The sequence below is a fragment of the Monopterus albus genome, unplaced genomic scaffold (assembly GCF_001952655.1).
Source record: "Monopterus albus unplaced genomic scaffold, M_albus_1.0 scaffold477.1, whole genome shotgun sequence".
In the NCBI taxonomy this organism is placed as follows: domain Eukaryota; kingdom Metazoa; phylum Chordata; class Actinopteri; order Synbranchiformes; family Synbranchidae; genus Monopterus; species Monopterus albus.
Window position 1 is genome coordinate 183570 of NW_018128357.1, and position 19890 is coordinate 203459.

Consider the following 19890-nt stretch of genomic DNA (forward strand, 5'->3'; position numbering starts at 1 on the left):
TACTCAGCTGCAGACAGATCGTGTTTTTTTATATAATATCTTTCACTAGTAATTTTCCGAGTAGCTGGCACTTAATATTAGTTTTACCTTGTTCAAATAAATAGAAGTAGGTTTGACATGATGTTAGATGGTGTGGTTAACCAGTTGATCCCAGCTATTTACATCATTCTGCACTGCCTTCTTATCCTCTGGAAGTTAAAACCTCCTGCTGCAGCACTCCCAGAGTAACTGTGATTTATGACACAGCAGTTATTTGCTGTATTTAAAAAACACAAAACACACATGAGCCACAAAATGTATACTCAGAAGACCAGAGAGACAAAGAAACAATAAAAATAAACCTGTTAATAAAGGGAAAACTACACAGTTGAGATAGTAAGGCTACCTATTCCAAACACATGCGGTCTCATTACACCACGAGCTCAGCCAGTGTCCACAACGCAAGACATAAACAAGAACGGCCCCACTGTTTGCATTCCTGGTGTCGGCCATTTTAAGGCAGCACTGACAGACTGTAAAAATATATACAAAATAAGTATGGACCGCACAGCTGGAAAATGTTATGTGGTTTTAAAGCTGATGCCGCTGTTTACTAAATCAACTTGAAATTCATTATCTTTGCCTGCTCTCTGGTGTCTTGCGCTCTTCTTTGGGTAACATTGCGTGTGCATTCTTCTGAGAAGACAAGAGCAACAGTCAGGCGTTGTTAAGGAGGCCCTGTGCTGAGCGTTAAAGGGTGCTGCGGTTGTACCCCAGGAAAATCTGCCCCAAACAAGTCATTTCAAACATCAGATACACGATAAACCTACATCCATCTTTCATCAGTCAGCAGAGTTAATACACAAGCACATGAAGGCAACACAAGGTGAAAGGAGAACAAACTGTACCACATTTCAAACCTGAGGCCTGAAATTCATCATCGTTAAAGCACAAAGTGAATGTTGCAAACAAATGTGACTGTTTTTAAATAATCGTGACACAGACTTGTAATTCCGTGTGGTGGTTTACTGTATTTGTTCAGTACAGATGTTTGTTTACAGCACTTTTCATGATTTATATAACTGTAACTCATTAAATCAGCCAGCTCTGCAATAAAACAGCATGACACAAAAACAACTCACATGTTCTCAACTGTATCATAACAGCAAACATACAGTACAAATACATCTGTCTTTGTTAAAATGGCTTAGATCATATGACCATAAATTAGTTGGAAATAAATATATAGAGGGCACTGAGGCCAAATGATCCTCCACTGAAAAAGCTACCAAACAACTGGTGCATGTGACAAAATTCACCAAAAAAAAGTGTCAAGTTATATAAGCTTGGTAAAAGTCGGAGGATGTTGACATCAATTACACAAAAAAAAAGAAAAAAAAAAAAACCCAAAACAAAACAAATCACATTAACCTTTTAACCTCTTGCGTGTGCACACACACCATCAGGTGTTGTGGTTCTAGTTCCACATCCACGGTGTCTGCTTATAGCCTTCTGTGCTCTGCCATGCATTAGCTACATCCAGTCATGATGATGACAAGCTGTTGAAATGTGCTTGCGGCATCAGAGCCTCATGTAGGGCTGGTACTGTAGGGTCTACAGTCATGTGATTTGCTGGAAGAGCCCCCTCCTCCCCTCCTCCACCCACCTCACAGGCCTGCCCCTGAGTGGCCTTTGCTAGGCTATGTTTCCAGGAAAGGGGCCTACTGGACAGGCTGTGAGGCCTAGGCAGGGAGACATTGGCTCATTGAGAAAAACAAAAACAGAGAGGGGCGGTGGGAAGACTCTTCTCTCTTACATAACTCTGCCTCCATGACAGGGAGAGAAAAAAAAGCTCCCTGCTACAATGCAAAGAAAAACCTGTCCATCTGCCTCTGCTCGGCTTGCAAACACTGAGGCATTTCAGGACTGGAACTCAAGCAACACTGAAATCAGCAGTGCTTGCATGCAGTTGCACAATAGTTGTAACTCTTCAGACACCATCACCACAGGCATGTCAAACACCAGTCTCATCTGAATGGATACTGGGAACATTACAGTCAAGTCCTGATACTGCAACTGTATAAAAATGGTATTTCTGTGCAACCGTAAGAACACATAAGGCATAATGTAAAACATCATATCATGTAATGTGTTGTTTTATGGTGTAGGCACAGGGATGATTTTAATCTATCTGAGCAGTCCAGTGGCCTGTACTGCCTCCCTGTGGCCTGAAGAGGTGGAGAAAAAAAAGTGTCTGCGGGTTATAAAGCACTGACGTCAGTTTCCTTCACAAAAAGCCTCAAAGGGTATTAAAGTCTTGACTTTTATTTTAAAAAATCTTAAATACTCTTCTCTTGCCTGCTGTAGGCAATCATTTTTGTCTTAAAATTGCTTTTGCATACGACTGCAGCCTTTCAGGAGACATTACACACATAGATAGAGAGCAAGATTGTTTTGACAGTGGATTGAGCTGCAGGAAGCTGTTCAGTCTGTTTTTGTGGAGTTTCGTTATCAGATCTCCCTCTTACATTTGATTTTTTCACTTATCCTCTGTTTCTGTCTGAGACCTGCAGCAAACACTGCCAGTCCTGTTAACTACATTTGATAGGATGTTCATAAAGTTATAGAGCACAAGTGTCAATTTTAACAAACCTATATTACTTTAATTTAGAAAAATTGGTTAAACCATCTATCCACTCATTTTGTGACACTTATTTGGTTTAACCCACATTAATTTTATGGATGGCTGTATATCATTAGAGATTATTGGTGTTTACTGCTTGTATTATAAATAAATCAGCATCAAAGTAAACTAAAGGTGCTCACAGCTGCACCTTTGAAATGAATGTCCCCGCCACCTGGATTCAGGAGTCAAACTCCGCCTGCTCCTCAATCAGGATGCTCGTGTCATTCCCCCTCCTGCTGGCTGGATCTAGCCAGGACACACCCAGAGCTATCAGACACAACCACACCTGCAGCGCAGACAGAGGAACAGATCAGTAAATGTTCTATCAGATGAAGATCAAAAATTCAAAATAAAGTGCAGCATTCAACAAATGAACTATGCTGCTGTGTATTGCAAGTTTTATTTGACTTTTCTTTTTAACTCTTTTTAATGTATTTTCAATGTTATATCCAAAGAAATCTACCACCTTGCACAAAATATTAATCTCTCTCATCCCAACAGGCTACAACAATACAATTAAAATGTAAAATAATTTATAGGTATTATAACATAAAAAAAATATTCATGCACATAGAAATGATAAACAAATAAACAAGATCTTAAATGCCTGCACATTAAGGACATTACTATTCACTCCAATTTAGGGCTGCTACTAAAAATTATTCTTATTAACTAACTGGTTGCTCTTAAAATGTCAGAAAATGAGTAAAATGTCCACTATAATTTCCCAGAGCACAACATGTCATGTTTTGTCCAACCAACAGACCAAAAGCACCAAGATATTCAATTTACTATCATTGAAAGCTGCGAAAATCAGCAAATATTGACATTTGAAAGGCTAGAAGCAGTTACATGAATATTCAAAAGGGTTGTCCATTATTTTTCTGTTGATCGTCTGATCAATTAAGCAACTAAACATTTCAGTTCTAAATAAATTCTTTATCACAGGTATTTTTTTAAATTCAGATTTTCTTCTTATGGTAAATTAGATTTTCTCACATACCCTCTGTCTTTGCCCTGCACAGCTGTCTCTCCCTCCCTGGCGACCCAGTTCTGAATTCCACCCACACACACCACACCTGTTTCCATTCCCCTTATCTGCTCACAGTATACATGTGTTCTCTGCCAGATTGTCTATTGTGTTTCTATTACCCTTCATTAGATTACCCGTCTGTTGCGGATTTTGTGGCTTCAGATCATTTGCTTAGATTACTTGACTTTGCTCCTGCTTACAGTCTGTTTGTCTGGACCCCCTGACATAAGCATGTTTCCTGAGTTGGCCTCTTAAATGTCTCGGTGTGCTTTTCATTGCCAGTAAGTCTGCTTACTTTATTATTAAAGGAGACTTACTGCATCTACATGTCTGCCTATTTTCTCTGTGTTTAGGTCCTCCTTTGCCCTTTTTAGCACTACACTGTGGCGGAATATATTAGGATGAGACAATGGACTAACATCATTGTACATATGTGTATCTGTAGACCAGGTTGTACTGTGTGGTTTTGTGATGATACTTTCTAACAATATTTCATAAGGCAGAAGCAGAGATGTCTGACTTGTAATTTTGACCAAATTGCTGTAAAGACCGTCAACTGCCTGAGCAGCTGAAAGTTGCTCAAGGCTCTGGCTAAACAGGTTGTAGGTTCATAATGGGCCAAAGTTCAACCACAGTAAAATCCTCTCCTGTACAACCTAATTATACCTACCAAATATCCCACAAATGTCAGGTATACTATGGAGAGGAATGCTGCCAGCACATACAGCCACACACTGTTGAGTGTAGTCACATACACCACAACAAAGTACATGTTGATGGCACATACGATCAAGATCACTAGACCTCCTCCTATCTTAAATACCCTGTGGAAAGAAGAGAATAGATGTTTAAAGTAAAAACAATTAAATCATAGGGATAGAATTGGCTTTTGTGTTGTGAACATAAACTTACAATCCATTGGCATACTGATTCATGAGAGACGGCAAACTGGTGAAAGTGAGGATGGGAACAAGGGCAAATGGCAACTGTGAGAAAAGAAGCAAAATTAATATGTGATATTACAGTTTGCCTGAATTAAGCAAGAGTCAACTATCCATGCACAAAATCTCTGAATATTCTGAACAAATACTTGAGTCTGGAGTGTTATAATGTGGAAACATGTCATCCAGTGCAGCAGTGTGTTGTGCTAATATGTTTTCAACATTTGAATGTGTAAATGACAGACAGCCTGAAGCCATTGTGAATCGATCATGCCTGGTGGCAGTATAGGTCATAAATCCTGCCCCCTCCATGTTAGTGGATAGGACATGAGTGAAACTAAAAACTCAAAGTACAAATCAAGCATCATAGTTGTCGTTAGACCCCTTTTACTGAGGCACGGGCCCCAGTATTGATCAGCTGTGCCCCAGTAAAGTCACACATTTGAGTTTTAACAGGCTCCTATATTTGGCAGTGGATTAATTTATAGTGATAATAACAAGGAAAGAAATGATTTGTTGTTCTAATCCAGAATGTCAAAGCAAAATACAAGCTGAGGCACAGTGTTCAGGGTTTGTACACCATGATGCGTACATATGCGCATCGTGCACATCGTAGCTGGTGCACTGCAACGCGCAGGCAGCAATCTATGTACTGGAGCATGAAACAAAAGAAAGGAACGGACTGTATGTGATGGGGACTAAGTTAAGTTTTTGAATATTACCAATGAATTTGGACTCAAACATTACTGACTCCTGTAGATGGATGTAAGAAAATTCTTTAAAGGCCGAGTCAGGGAAGAGGTTCAGAGAGAAGAGGGCGAGAGAGGTGAGACCTGGCTGTAGTTGGTAAACAAGCTACCATTAGTTTAGTTAGCTAGTACGTAACTAAGTGAAGATGTTGAATGTGACGTAAATTAGAGCTCCGTACAATGATGCATATGGTCAATTGGACTATTCTTAAAATGCTGTTTATTGGTGTACTACATGAAATAAAATCAATGTTGTATAATACATCACATGTAGTGGTCTATGTTAAGGTTGGACTGCTCATTCTGAATTTCATAAATATAACAAAATATCTGATGCTCCAAAATATATTTGTATTATGCACATTTAACAAATGAACCTGAGGCAGGAAGGGAAAGTGGTGAGGAACCTGTCTGTGTCTTTGGAGAAAGGAGTGTGACCACAAGCCATCTATTGCACAACACAGTTTGAAGCACAGTAGTTCAAGCACTGATATGTTATATGTTGTATAACATATAACTGTATGTTTTCATAAAGATTAATATCTGTACATTTTTACCTTTACCAGTAGTTGTGTCAGAAGCAGCAGTATGGCAAGGAACAGCAGGCTAAACAAGGGAAGGTCACATAGCACAGTGTGTAGCACATTTCACTCATGCAGCAGAAAATCAAGAAAAGTAAGTGGGATCTGAGTAATGAGGGCCTGTGTCCTGGTAAAACTTTATGTCCAGCAATGCTCCTGAAATAAAAGAAATGTTTTCCAGAGGTTGCAAACAAATTGGATTGCAGCTGCCGTATTAACAATATTTTGGTTTCATCTTTGCAAGTGGTGATGCCATGTTTATCCTATATACACCGATCAATCATAACACTATGACCACTGGCAGGTGAAGTGAATAACACTGACTATCTGTTACAGTGGCACCTGTCAGTATGTGGGGTATATTAGGCAGCAGGTGAACATCCAGTCCTCAAAGTTAGAAGCAGGAAAAACAGCCATGCATAAGGATCTGAGTGACTTTGACAAGAGCCAAACTGTGATGGTCAGAGCATCTCCCACACTGCAGGTCTTGGTGGGTGTTGGTCTGCAGTGGTTAGTACCTACCAACAGTGTCTAAGGAAGGACAAATGGTGAACTGGAGACAGGGTCATAGACGCCCACGGCTCACTGATGATGAGGTTGACCTACTGTAGATGAAACTTTTAACTTCCATTTGTATTAAAATGGATTTGAATCTTTGTTAAAAATGAGAAATACTGTACATTGGTCTCTATGAAGAGAAAGAGCCAGGGGCTGTAGTGGTGATATCACACCTAGAGTGGTGAGGCTGTTGGATTTGTCTCAACAATTCTCTCTAACTCGTCCTCACGACTAGTTTTCACTCCTTTTACATATGTTTTTTTTTACTGAATTGTAGACACATCTGTGCTCTTCCTGACAGTACAACTGTGCGAGCAAATGGATTCATAGAAGATGCACAGTGAGCTGCAGAGTGACACGAGTGCCAACCAACCGCCATATCGACTCCTATGTAAACAGTATTAGGCAGGTAGTCACAATGTTGTGCCAGTTGTTTTAGTCTCTGTGTGGGGAGCGTTAAAAATATTGTTAATATGGAAACTGACTGGCCTTATCCTTTAACTTCTTGAGTAAAATTCATGGACTGCTCCTTTAAATCTGTTTTGATTATGTTCCAACTGCCTTAGGTAACAAAAATTATAAATAGCTTAATTTTTAATAACTAGAATTCAAAGAGCTAAAGGTCTTTCACCAGATAGAGGACATATTTGCTGTTTGCCTGAATGTTTTATACATTTGCCTTGTGTGGAATTGAGACTGGTGTTGAGAAGGTGGAAACATGTTGACAAATGTGTGGATGAAGCTGGCAGTGAACCTCCTTTTCCCCCTTGTCTGACCTGCACACTCTGCAGCACGTTGAGGAAGTCATTCATGCCTGTCAGGTGCCTCACGTCCTGGAAGATGGCCACTAGCAGGGTGGGCGTGATGGCGAGGGAGCGGGTCAGCAACACCCGAGCAAAACGAGACCAGCGCAGGTCCAAGAAACCCTGAGGACAAAATCACATCAGTCTGTGACACCTAAGAGATCTGCACTTCTTTACAACCTTCAGCCAACAAACAATGTGCTGCTGTATAAAATTACTTTTCTTACAAACAAAGCTAGTTTCCACATGTGATGCTTAAAAAAATCAATATGGGATAAAATATCTGGGACCAATGTAAAGGGCAGGGCTGAAATGTACCCAGTTTTTTGCTGAGTGTGTGTGTGTGTATGTTTTTGTGCACTGCTGATCCCTGCCTTCCACTGACCTCCATGACGAACTGGCCGGAGTACGTTCCAGTCATGGTGGAGCTCTGACCAGCTGCAAGAATCCCCACAGCCCAGATGTAGAGAGCTGCTGGGCCAAAGAAACAGCCCAGCACCACTCCCTGCCACAGACATGCAAATGAGGAGCACAAATTGACAGTTTATTAGGTACAGCTGTGTAAAACCACCGCAAAGTTATGAAGTAAATCCCACCCTCATGAAGGCTATAATGTTCAAACTGTTTTGGAGGATGCACTTTGTGGTGCTGTTGTGTAACATGTTAGCAAACAGCTGTCTATTTACACACCCAGCAGATATGGAGCAACATTAACACTGATTTGGAGTCATAAATGTTCCAGCTAGTCTATGTTTGTCTGTCCATTTGGTTCAGGATAGGAAAACCTACAGTCGTGTTTTAGAGCTTTTTCACTGAGGTTGAGTCATAGGCGTGTTGAAACTAAACCAAAGCAGTACAATTGTGACTGTAAAACCATAAATAAAATGGGGAAAGATATTAGAAAGCTCCATCGAGCTGAGAGGGAGAGAGTTGGGCAATACCTCTCTGTGGTTTGGTTAATGATTCATAACAATCCCTTTCATGTTACTCAGTGATTCAGTCAGTTATATACAGTATTATGTGGTGGTGTTTAAGTATGAAAATGTAGTGATGTGACAAGTTTATGAAAATGCAGTTTAACATAAGGGACACTCCACTGATTTTACACATTTAGATCAGTTTGACCATCATGTGTATTATCCTACTACTCAGTGTAAAAACAGTAACTTGTCTTTTGTGCCACTAGAGGAGGTCTCTGAGAGTCTGAGAAAGTAACCCTAATGTCATCCACTTCTCAATGTATATAAGAAAGCCTACCTTAAAAACTGTAGTCAGGTTTAAAGACTTGAGTTTACCTGTCCTGTGCAATGTGGGAACCCATTATTAACTAAGAAGTCTGGATATTTTAGTCTCGCCTGCTTCAGTTTTGATCATTTTTAGCTCTGTCTGTTGCAAGTCCACTATTAAATAGCTGGAGATATCACCTCTTAAAAGTGCTAAAGTTAGCCCACGGAGTTGAACCACCCTTTATTAACAAAGGTCAAGAGTATCAGTAGCAACTAAAAGCTCACCCCTTTATAGATGTCCACCTCTAGAGTTTCATTGCTCTGAGGGAATAGATGTGAATGAGGACTGCCTGTTTGATTGCAGACATTGTACTGGAATCAAAAAACACACATACCTGCAGCAAGCACCTGAAGAAAACACATATTTGAGATGGCTTGAAGTTTAACTCTTAGCTTATAAGAGAACCTGCACAGATACTTACCACCTCTATGTTTGTGCGGTTATAGAAAGCCTCAGCAAAAACAGCCACCACAAACACATTAATGAGGAAAGAGATGAACAGCGCGATACTTGACTCAATGAAGAAATACTTGTTGGCCTCTTTGACTTCTTTTTTGCTTGATCGGTCCACTTCTCGAGACTGAGGGAACATTTGCACAACTAAATATAGAGTTCAGACAGTTTTATACAGCTGATTAAAAAGAAAATGACATATTTATTTAGCAGTTGATTGCACCTTGACAAGAGCAGAGTGAAGGTAAATGTTGTGAGGCATGATGACAGCTCCCACGATCCCGACAGCCTGCTCCAGCTGAACAGGCCCACAGCCCTTGCAGTATGGCGTGAACATTCCCTTCAGCAGCTGGCCCTGGTCTGGACTCACTGTCACATACTGACAGAGGAGGAGCAGCCACAGGTAGACATTTGTATTAGGCAAATGAGAAGGAATCTCACTAATGCCGGTCTGTTCATGACTTTAGTCTAGACTGAAAAATGTCAACTTTTGGATAGATTGCCATGAAATTTTGCGCAGACACTCATAGTGCCCAGAGGATGAACCCTGTTTAAGTTTGGTGTACACCTAGCACCACCTGCAGGCTGATATACAGCATATAGTTTTGAATGAACTCTCTCAACAAATATTATATGGAATCTCATGAAACTGGCTAGAAACGTTCATGTAACCCTAAGGATAACTTTGGTAATCCCACACCTTTTCCTCTATTGACCATAAGATTATAGTGTCAGTTTGTCATAATTTGTTTGTAATTAGTAAAGATTAGCATGCTAACAAACACAGTAAACATTACTTATATTAGCATCATCATTGTGAGCACACACACAAACATCCGTGTTTTTGTCACTTAGCAGGTTTTTTTAAACCGACTTACCTTCATTTCATGGAGATTTAACCCAGCCTTAACCATAACTGCTACATGCCTACCCTAACCTTACTCTGACCCTTAAACCAAGTCATCTCCCTAAATTCAACAATCTACTTTGTGAGGACTAACATCCAGAACCTATGAGGAAAGTGAGGACCCACCATGTAAGTGGGCTCCTGGGTTTCTGTCCCCACAAGTATAAAAAAAAACAAGGCCACACACACACACACACACACACACACACACATCCTTGATTTTGTCACTTACCAGGTCCCTACACAGACTTACAATCATTTCCAGGGGACTTACCCTAACCTTACTACTTGCCTAACCTTAACCTTAACCTTAGCACCTAACCTTAACCAAAGCCTACATTTTCTCTAACTTTACACCCCATTGTTTTCAAAACATTTTACAAACTACGTTGTGAGGACCAGCCTCTGGTCCCCACAAGTGACTTCTGGTCCCCACAAAGATAGTAACTCATGGATTTTGGGCTGCACAAGGATTGAAAAACAAGCCCCCCCCCAACACACACACACACACACACACACACACACACACACGCAGGCGTACATGCTTGTTATTGGGTGACAACCCCCCAAACACACGCCCTATGTATACACATAAATTATATTTTACTGTTGATGTACCAAACGTATTTGTGTCATGGTGGAAAATATGAGGAGAAAACAGTAAGAAGGGACCCAAAAAGCAATGTGTATATTCAGCATACAGTGGGATAGAGATCTAACATGTCTACTGGTTGTTTATATAAACACACACACGCATATACACACTAACATCTAATGTATTTGCTTTTCAGTTCTGAGTGTGACACTTGAGAATGTAATGACCTGCCATTTGTCACCTGTAATTGTCTCAGTCAATTTACAGAGCTGTGATAGCAACTGTTGTTCTTCAATAAATAATGGAGTCTGTGAAACTGCATTCCACTATCACTGACTTATTCAAACCTTGTAAAACAATCTGACTGGCAGACAGTGGAAGCAACACCAAGGACACCCTGTTTAATGGATGCTCAATCATGTGTGCAGATGTGTTAAATGTGTGTACCTCATATCCAAAGGTGATGGCCATGATAGTAATGAGCAGACCAAAAAAGGCTTCCAATTTCCTCAGACCTGCACACAAAAAATGAGCATTCCTTTTTTACTGTTGTTATAGGTGATTATTTCACTGTAATTGAAAGCGATCCAGTGATAATGTGTGGAGACCGGACAGAAAACAACCCCAACCTACCATACTTGTCCAAGAAAAGGAAGACAAAGGTGTCAATGATGGTGATAAGGACACCACCCCATAAAGGGATCCTATGGGTGAACAAAGGCACACACAAAGGAAATAATCCACACCAAATAAATCAAGCCCTGTTAAACTGTTAACTTCATCCCAGCAGTCATTATATTGATGTTTGAATCTGTTTACAACACCTGCCAGAGGAGAGGAGGCTGAAAGCAATGGCACAGCCAATGACCTCCTGCATGTCCGAGCCAATAATCGCTAGCTCCACCATCAACCAGAGGATGATACGAGGCACCTGGACAGGTGATATGGGTTAGTCACATAATATCATGTTCAAGGGGCTCTCCACTGATTTCACACATGTAGAGCAGTATAGATATCATGAGTATCACTACTCAGCCTGTGCAAACAGTTGTATGTCTTCTGTGGCTGTGCTGGAACTTTCTGAATAACCTTGAGGATTTCATAACGGCATTGTCAAGACTGTTCCAGCTCAGGCTTGGAGACATCACACTTTTCACAGAAAACCTGTGTTTCAAATGGAGTTTGAACGGTGCTATCATGTACAAAAAGGGCAACATTAAGTTACATTACTGGGAGAAGAAAAGTTATAGTATCTCAACCTCTGCTGCATCAGTTTTACAGTAACCAATCTTTATTCAGTGTCTCCCTAACTGAAAGTGCTTTTCTAAATCAGTAAACCCCTCATGATTTAGCATTAATCAGGTTAGATTATTTAGTGAACACAATCCAATCTAATGACAGATCACCTCTGGCCAAGAAGATCATGTTTTATCTGACTTCTAGACAGCATGTGTAAAATACAGTCTGTAGTGAGAGGCTGGTCTTAATGTTGCTCCTTGATTAGTCTAATGTGCTCTGTGCCGAGATTTTATGCTATGCTATGAACTATTGGCTGACGCTTTCCAGTACAATGTCCTTGTTGTTGTTGAATCTTTCTAGAGGTTGCTTTATATCTTTAAAATGTCAGTTTTTGCCAATATGTACAGAGAATGATAGATCATGAAAAGTGTGCAGTAAATGTTCAGGCCCAGTTTAACTCTGAGCTATTAACAGTGACATTAAAAAAAAGCTAACTTCGACATGATACTTCAGAGGAATTTGTGTGTTTGTTATTCAGTTCCAGTGAATGGCTTCAGTTTTACACTGTTTTGGCCAATTAGAGACTTGACCCATGGCTTTAGAAGAGAGCAGCTTATGTACAGTACATAAACACTAACTGGACCTGCCTGGCAGCCTGAAAGACACATTTCCTTAGCCGTGCCTCTGGTTCAAACAAACAAAAAATTAAAAGAATTGTTCTTTTAATGTAGCTCTTTTAATTTTCCTACATGAATAGCTGCCTCTTAAAATGTGCCCAACAGAGACAGAATCAGCATATTTCATTAAAAAAAAGAGGTGGTCACATTATTTTTAGGCATGTGGTGAACGGTTACCTTTCCTCTTCAGGTATTATTGACATTATTACACACGCTGGGTTTAGAAATGTTTCGACACGAACACTTCATTCACTCACTCAGGCTCTAACTGTAAATCTGAACACTGTATCACAGTTTTGAAAGCTCATACTTGGATTTACTTTGGATTTTTGATCATGTAATCCAAGGATTACAGGAACTGAAACAACAGTGCTGGCTATGCACTGCTACAGTTTCAGTACACCAGCACTACTTTGGCTTACAGGACCAGGAACAGATGAACACAATAAATACAGTGTTAGTGTTGTAGGCATTTTGTGCTAAAGGGAAGTCATTAACAGCTGGGGTCGGTGATCTAACAGACTCACGGTGTGGTACTGGCGATTGCAGACTTCAGCCAGGTGCATCCCAGTGACGACACCCAGCCGAACAGCCATCCTCTGCAGCAGTAGACCGATGACGGTGGCTCCCAGCAGCACCCAAAGGAGCTGGCAGGACGAGAACACCGTCAGAGTCTGTTTATCAGTTCAGATAAGATTTTGATCTTGTAAACTGAGGCTCACAAAGAAAAATCCAAAATCTGTAGTTTTTAATCACCCTTTGTTTTTTGTGTAGCTAATTGCTAATATATGCTAGAATATAGTCTCTGCATGTTCCCTACAAATCTTTCCTATGCATTCACAAAACCTTATGCTCCTTGTGGGTTTTTTCACAGCTTTACAAGCAGTGATTTACAACTTCAGACCTTGGAATTATGTGTGAACTTTATCTCACAAAATGTTTTAGGTCCTATATTGAAAGTTTTAAATAAAAGTAATGTTCTCTCTAGAGACCCTAGGAAAATGTTGTTCTCTAACATGAGAAGTCTGAGAAGTCAGGATAGCCATTCTATTCCTATGGAAGACCTTTGTCTCTTACCTCCCTTCTCCTGATTGCTCATCGCTATTAAGGTGGGCACACACTTAGCAATTGCTGCGCCAGTTATGAATGGTATTTGGACGTGATGACTGATCAGACCCAGCTGGACTGAGTCGGGCTCAGTCTGGGTCAGTCATTGCCGACAGTCAGCAGTTAAAATCATGTAGAGTGTGCTGTGTAACGATTCTAATCTAAAGTCTTAAGAACCGGTTGCTGCCAGTTGTTCCCATAAACATTTTTTAAACAAGTTTAATGTTTATGGCTGATATTGCTGACCAATGACTCCTTGCAGGATAAGGTGGGGATGATCACAAATCTTTTTGCGCTTTGCTCAGGTACTCAGCGACTATGTACACTAGATCGACACAGTATCAATATGTTAAACGTATATTTGCCAGTGTCTTACCCATATCATTATAATATGTGTAATTATGATAATAAATTCAGAATTTCATTAGACATCCATTAAAATACATATATTAAAAATTAACTTACATTTGTCTGGATTTTTTTAACTGTTTTACAAACAATGTACTGTATCTATGAAAATCACAGTTCATTTTGTCTTGTTTGTGACTCTCCTGGGGTCCAATAGGATCTCACTCAAACTCTGCATTTTCCCCTCTTTTTTCTTATTTTTAGCACAAACTGAAGGGTAAAACAGATAAAAACCATGCAAGCTGGCTGCATCCATAACTGTTTTGGTACGAGGACATGTGAGGACTGGTGTGATCCCGTGGGACTTACAGGCTTGTCTGGCTGCCAGAACCTCCAGTCATTACAGACAGTCATTAAATGTGTTATCTAGAGTCTGATCAGCGTTTAGGTGTGTGCTCCTTCCTGAATGTCTAGGACTAAAATCTTCTTAAGTTGATGGAAACAGTTGTTAAGTGTGGCCTCTCCAGTCTTAGAAGGTTTTAACCAGTTCTCAGGTGTGTGTCCCGCTTTACTCTACTGTATTTACAGGTATACAAACATTTGTGCAAACTATTTTGTGGAATTTTGACATGAAAAGGTGGAAATACAACAAACACATAAAGAAGAAAAGAAAACGAGCCATTTCCAGTTGTTATTGCACTGTTGTACTGCACTTTACATTTAATGGACTTAGAAGTAGAAAAACCTGAACAGTACCCAGTTAAGTCAGTGCTCAGTGACCCAACCCTTGGCAGATATCAGCTTACAAATATTTTTCATAATGTAGCAGCTAGGAGTCTTCCTGTTCTTGACTTCAGCCAATCTGTTTAAGATTTTTAGTGATGTTCAGGTCAGGGCATATGGTTATTCCCAAAGCAAACATTTGAAAAAAAAAAAAAAAAAAAAGTATTTTAAATGTGTGTTTGCTGTAGGGGCTGGATTTACCTCTTTTGACTTCGGTCAAGAAAATATGTTGTCTGTCTGTTCTCAAACCTTAGTATACAACTGTATGTCTCTATGATTACGTGGTACTTCTGACACATTGTACTGACAATGTAAAACATTTTGACTCTGTTGCATCTTTAAGGCCTCTTTTTACTCTTTTTGTCAATGTGCAGGTAATTCTTCAATGAAACAGTTTCATTTTGGTCACACACGCAAGTTATAGACTACCAAAATCAAGTATGCAAACTGTGTCTCAAAGCTTTTGCCTCAAAAGGAGAAAACAGCTCAAACCTAGCTAAGCATCTCAAAGGCAGACGTCCAGAATACAAAGAATTCAAGGTGAGAGAGTTTAAATTATGTTAATTTTAACTTGTCGACAAATTGTTCATATCTTGAAATGATACCACTAGTGTATTTGTGCTATGGGTGAGGGGCTAACTATCCATCCATCCATTATTTATACCGCTTACTCCTGAATAGGGTCTCGGGAGAGGGCTGGAGCCAATCCCAGCTGACACTGGGCGAGAGGTGAGGTACACCCTGGACAGGTCTGTCTGCATTATGCCAGTTAAAATATGGGGTTTCTCAATGACCCACTTTGTTTAGAGTGTTACAGATCTCTTTTCATCTGTACATATACCGTTGTTTACCTACGTATCTATGGTGGAGAAATTTTAATGAATTAATGTTGTTGTGGTTCGTTGTGCTGTCCACTTGCGACCAAATGGGCAACAGGAGTTGTGCACATTCACGAACTATCCTCTGGTTTTCAGGAGGAGGCTCTCCTTGTGATATCAGGTTTTATTGTTCTGAAATAATTTGGAAACTATTTGGAATTATGATAGGTGCAAAGCTAATCTAGAGGTACCCAAGATTAAAAATTAAATGTCTGGAAATGGGCATGGGCTCTTTAATGAAAAGGCTTGCTTATTTTCTTTGTCTTATGTAACTGTCAGCTGAACATTAGGGTTTGGAGTGTTGGTCAAGTAAAGCAAGCTGAAGACATCACCTTGAGCTTCATAAAATTCTGATGGACATTTAAGCAAGAAAGCGAATCAAAAATAAACGTTACTTGCAGCCCTACCTTGAAGCCAGCTTTAGCACCAGACTGCAGATCAGACTCGATGTTACCAGGGTCCAGGTACGCTATGCTCATCAGAAACCCCGGCCCAGTGAAGGCCCAAAGCTTCCGGAGACTGATCACTCTCTACAGGAGAATGAAGAACAGGGTGTAACACTGATAATGTCAAGTGCTATCTGAAAATAAGCATCACTTTCATTTAGTGGTGGGTCCTCCATCACACCGTATCTAATTTTATATAATGACATAGGTATGTCATGATATACTGAAATTTCCATTTATAGATGAAATAACAAGAGGAATAGTTTGACATTTGGGGAAGTAAGCTTATTTGTTTTCTTGCAGTATTTTGTGAGAGAAAATTGATACCCCTCTCATGTGCTGTAAATAAAGGTCTACAGCCAGTAGCCACTTAGGTTAGCTTAGCATAAAGGCTGGAAACAGAGGGAAACATCCAGCCTGGCTCTGTTTGAAGGTAAAGATAAAAAATCCCATTCTCGCACATCTAAAGGTCACCAAACCCAACAAATTATACATTAATCACTACATTTTAGAGGTGCTGTCAGGCATATTTTTTAAACCTTTGAACAAAATCAGGCTCCTAGAGCTAGTCTACACAACCAGGTACCAACACAATCAGGTACCTGACCTAGCCTGCAGCCCGACTTAAACTGCACCCAAACCCGATTACTTTCCCTGCAGGTGGTGGATTCACAGGGTGGTGGCACTGTGTCATTCCTTCAGGCTGTGTCTGACCAGGCCCCATGGGCCAAGGCCCGGCCACCAGACACTCGATGGCAAGCTCCCCTCCTAGTTCTGGCTTCAGTAGTGTGCCCTGGTTTCCCTAATATAGGCGAGGTAGCGTGACTTGAATTTGCCATTTTCATCAGTTGTTTATGAATCGCTCTTAGTCTGGGTTCCTCCCTTTCAAGGTCTTCCGGGCACATCCATCTGATAGGAGACCCCAGGGCAGACCCAGAACATGCTGGAGAGATTATACTATATCTCATCTGGACTGGGAATGCCTTGGAATCCTGCCAGAGGAGCTGGAACACATTGCTGGGGAGAGGGACACCTAGCATACCTTACTGAACCTGCTGCCATCATGACCCGACCCCGGATAAGCGGTAGAAAATAGATGGATGGATTGATGGATGTACAAAGCCAGGCTAACGGTTGCCCTCCAGTCTTTATGTAAGGACAAACTAACAGTCTCTGGTTGTAGTTTTATATTTAAAGATATAAGGTATCTGGTATCACAATCAGAATCAGCTTTATTGGCCAGGCATGTTGAACACATGAGAAATTTGACTCCGGTACAGCGGCTCACAATGTGCATGAGCGGTGTCCCATAATCGTATCAATCTTGTCAAACATTCTCAGGAAAAAGAGACAAAGGGAATAAGCTTATGTCCCATAATACCGAACTATTCCTTTAAATACCTGACAAATCAGATCATATCAGTCGCTATCATAAATCAGTCCTGCTCAAAATTGCTCACAATAATCTTATACACTCAGATATATTGCATTCAAGCGACCATGACCACAGTCTAAACATTATGACAAAATCTCTGAAGGTTGACTAGTTTACATTGTGTCATAGTATGCCATATATTTTCATATCACCCAGCTCTGCATTAAGGCTATGGGTTTTCTATATTTGGTACTTCACATGGACTCGTGGATTACCTCACTTTCCTCCTCAGGAACAGGGACCCTCTGTTCAAAGTAAGTACTAGAAACAGGCTCATTATTGTTTTTCTGAAGGAAGACTGAGGGACCAGACACTCTGTGTGTGTGTGTGGTCTGGATCACTGCTGCTTTCTCCTCACCAACGTCATTTGCTGAAATTTGACACAAAGACTGTGAAACTACAAAACACTTTACCTAAGGATTTACATCACACAAAATGCTACAATGTAGTACACACACACACACATACTGCGCAGTACAAGTCTCTGGGGAACACAGGTCACAACCGTGGTACTATAAAGAGACAGTTACTGTTGATTAACAGAGCAGTCATTATTGTAATCATTATGTATTTAGGTTCCAGTGTGATCAACAAAGTTGTGTCTTAGCTGTAATAAAACCTCCTGTCTGAAATGTCCAAATAGTGTTTTCTGCACAAATATAAAGAAAATATAAATAACTCAGATCTTAACTAGAAACTAAAACTACTAAGACACAAGGCTCTTGAGGTTGTAATTAAGTACAGTGATGCTTTGAGCTAAATGCTAAAGTAGCCATGCTAATAACCTTATAGAAACAGCACGTGTAATGTTTACCATGTGCACTACCTTAGTTTAGCACCATAGCATGTTAACATATGCTAATTAGTGCTAAACACATAGTACAGGGGATGGATGTGTCCTTTTTCTTGGTATTTGTTATGAACAAAGGCATCAAGCAAACTTAAATTTTGACTTGATAGTGGTAGAAGGAAAGTTAGGGGCAAACTTTGGTTCCCAACCTGGGGATTGGGACCCCACAAGGAGTCACAACATGAATCTGAGGGGTTGTGTGGTAAATAAGAAAGAAACCACTGAGGTTCAGATTTCATTCTTTAACTTGGAAACAGCCACTGACACACTGTACTCTCAAATTCTACTCAGTGGCTGATGTGGAGCTTTTATCATGTGATTGTTCTCATTAGTTGCCAGTTGTCATGGAATTGTAGATATTTGATACAAATAAAGCTGAATTCACCCTTTAGCTGAACAAGCCGCAGCTGACAGACACATGCTGTCATGAGGGGTTGCAAAGTCTGCATTTCTTATTTTTACAGGATCACAAGTGGAAACGGTAGAGAACCAGTGATCTGTTAATGTCAAGCTATTTTACAGACTAAGTGAAAATGCTGACCTACTTGTGGCGCTAGTGGAAGGGTTAGGGAATCACCAAAGTCAGCAGGCCTTATCTAATAGTAATGTCTAGAGTGCTCTGAGATGACTTTTGTTGTTATTTGGAGCTACACAAATAAAAATGAATTGAACTGAATTGAAATGGCAGAACTACTAAAACATTTCTGGACCAAAGTGGTGGACTGAGAGACCAACAATGCCATTCACTGAGCTGTGCTGCTAGGATGGCTAAAATCTAGGACTAACTAAACAGTAGCCTGTATCTTTATAGTGATGGTGCACAGTAATCAAAACAAGACAGATGAAATGTATGGGAACAGTTTGTTCTGGCTTAAGGGAAAATAAAGTGCCTCATGTTTTACTGTCAGTTTCATGAAACTGTGATGAGCCTTAACAAAAAAAACTGTCTAGAAAATAAACATCCTGACCTTGTGCTTCAGTTTGCTCTGGCCCCTGATCTGTGGGAACACTGGGAGGGAGAGAGGAGATGTAGATGTTCTCAGGAGGGGGGCCTCTCACTGCAAGCAAACAGGTAATTATAGTGGGATTACTGTCACTTACAAGATCACTGTGCACACAAAACATAGTCTTTCACAGGTGCACTATCAGGTTAGCAGAACATGGCAAACTGGCAGGGGACCCCGGTGTTTAAATGTACACTTGGCCTACATGGCAGCACCGTTATTTCCCCAGACATAGTGAGTACTCCTGTGCCAGGCTTCTTGTGTGTTAGATATGTTGAAACATTTTGATAAATCCAAACTTTATTTGGTGTGGAGGTGTTGTTAGAGGTCATCCTGATGTGTTTTAAATACACATATATGCAATGACAATGAAATAAATGTAATGAACACAAACGTGATTATTCATTGTCATTAAATGTCAGAGAACAGGAGAAAACATCTGTTGCATTTTCCAGGAGCTAAAGTTGAAACTTCTTGTTTGTGTCATCCAGGATTTTCAGTCACATTCTCATTCAAAGTCAAACACATTTGAGAAGCAGAAGGCAGAGGTT

General features: G+C 40.3%; 1 protein-coding gene across 2 annotated transcripts in view; it reads right to left on the reverse strand.

Annotated features, from left to right (window-relative positions):
- Positions 1-996: 996 nt before the first annotated feature.
- The window catches only part of LOC109952589 (natural resistance-associated macrophage protein 2-like), a 19704-nt gene continuing 810 nt past the window's right edge, over positions 997-19890 (reverse strand). Inside the window, exons 2-16 of one of the 2 annotated variants that reach the window (XM_020587746.1) lie at positions 19304-19393; positions 17701-17855; positions 16012-16134; positions 13016-13135; positions 11397-11503; positions 11206-11276; positions 11020-11087; positions 9294-9449; positions 9039-9197; positions 8842-8928; positions 7716-7835; positions 7304-7453; positions 4611-4684; positions 4369-4522; positions 997-2951 (exon numbers count right to left, since the gene is read on the reverse strand). In XM_020587746.1, coding sequence (XP_020443402.1) covers positions 2844-2951; positions 4369-4522; positions 4611-4684; positions 7304-7453; positions 7716-7835; positions 8842-8928; positions 9039-9197; positions 9294-9449; positions 11020-11087; positions 11206-11276; positions 11397-11503; positions 13016-13135; positions 16012-16134; positions 17701-17855; positions 19304-19393 — 1742 coding nt within the window. In that variant the 3' untranslated portion in view covers positions 997-2843. Of the gene's footprint in view, positions 2952-4368; positions 4523-4610; positions 4685-5945; positions 5995-7303; positions 7454-7715; positions 7836-8841; positions 8929-9038; positions 9198-9293; positions 9450-11019; positions 11088-11205; positions 11277-11396; positions 11504-13015; positions 13136-16011; positions 16135-17700; positions 17856-19303; positions 19394-19890 lie in introns of those variants that run through there. The other variant, XM_020587747.1, reaches the window with a different exon arrangement.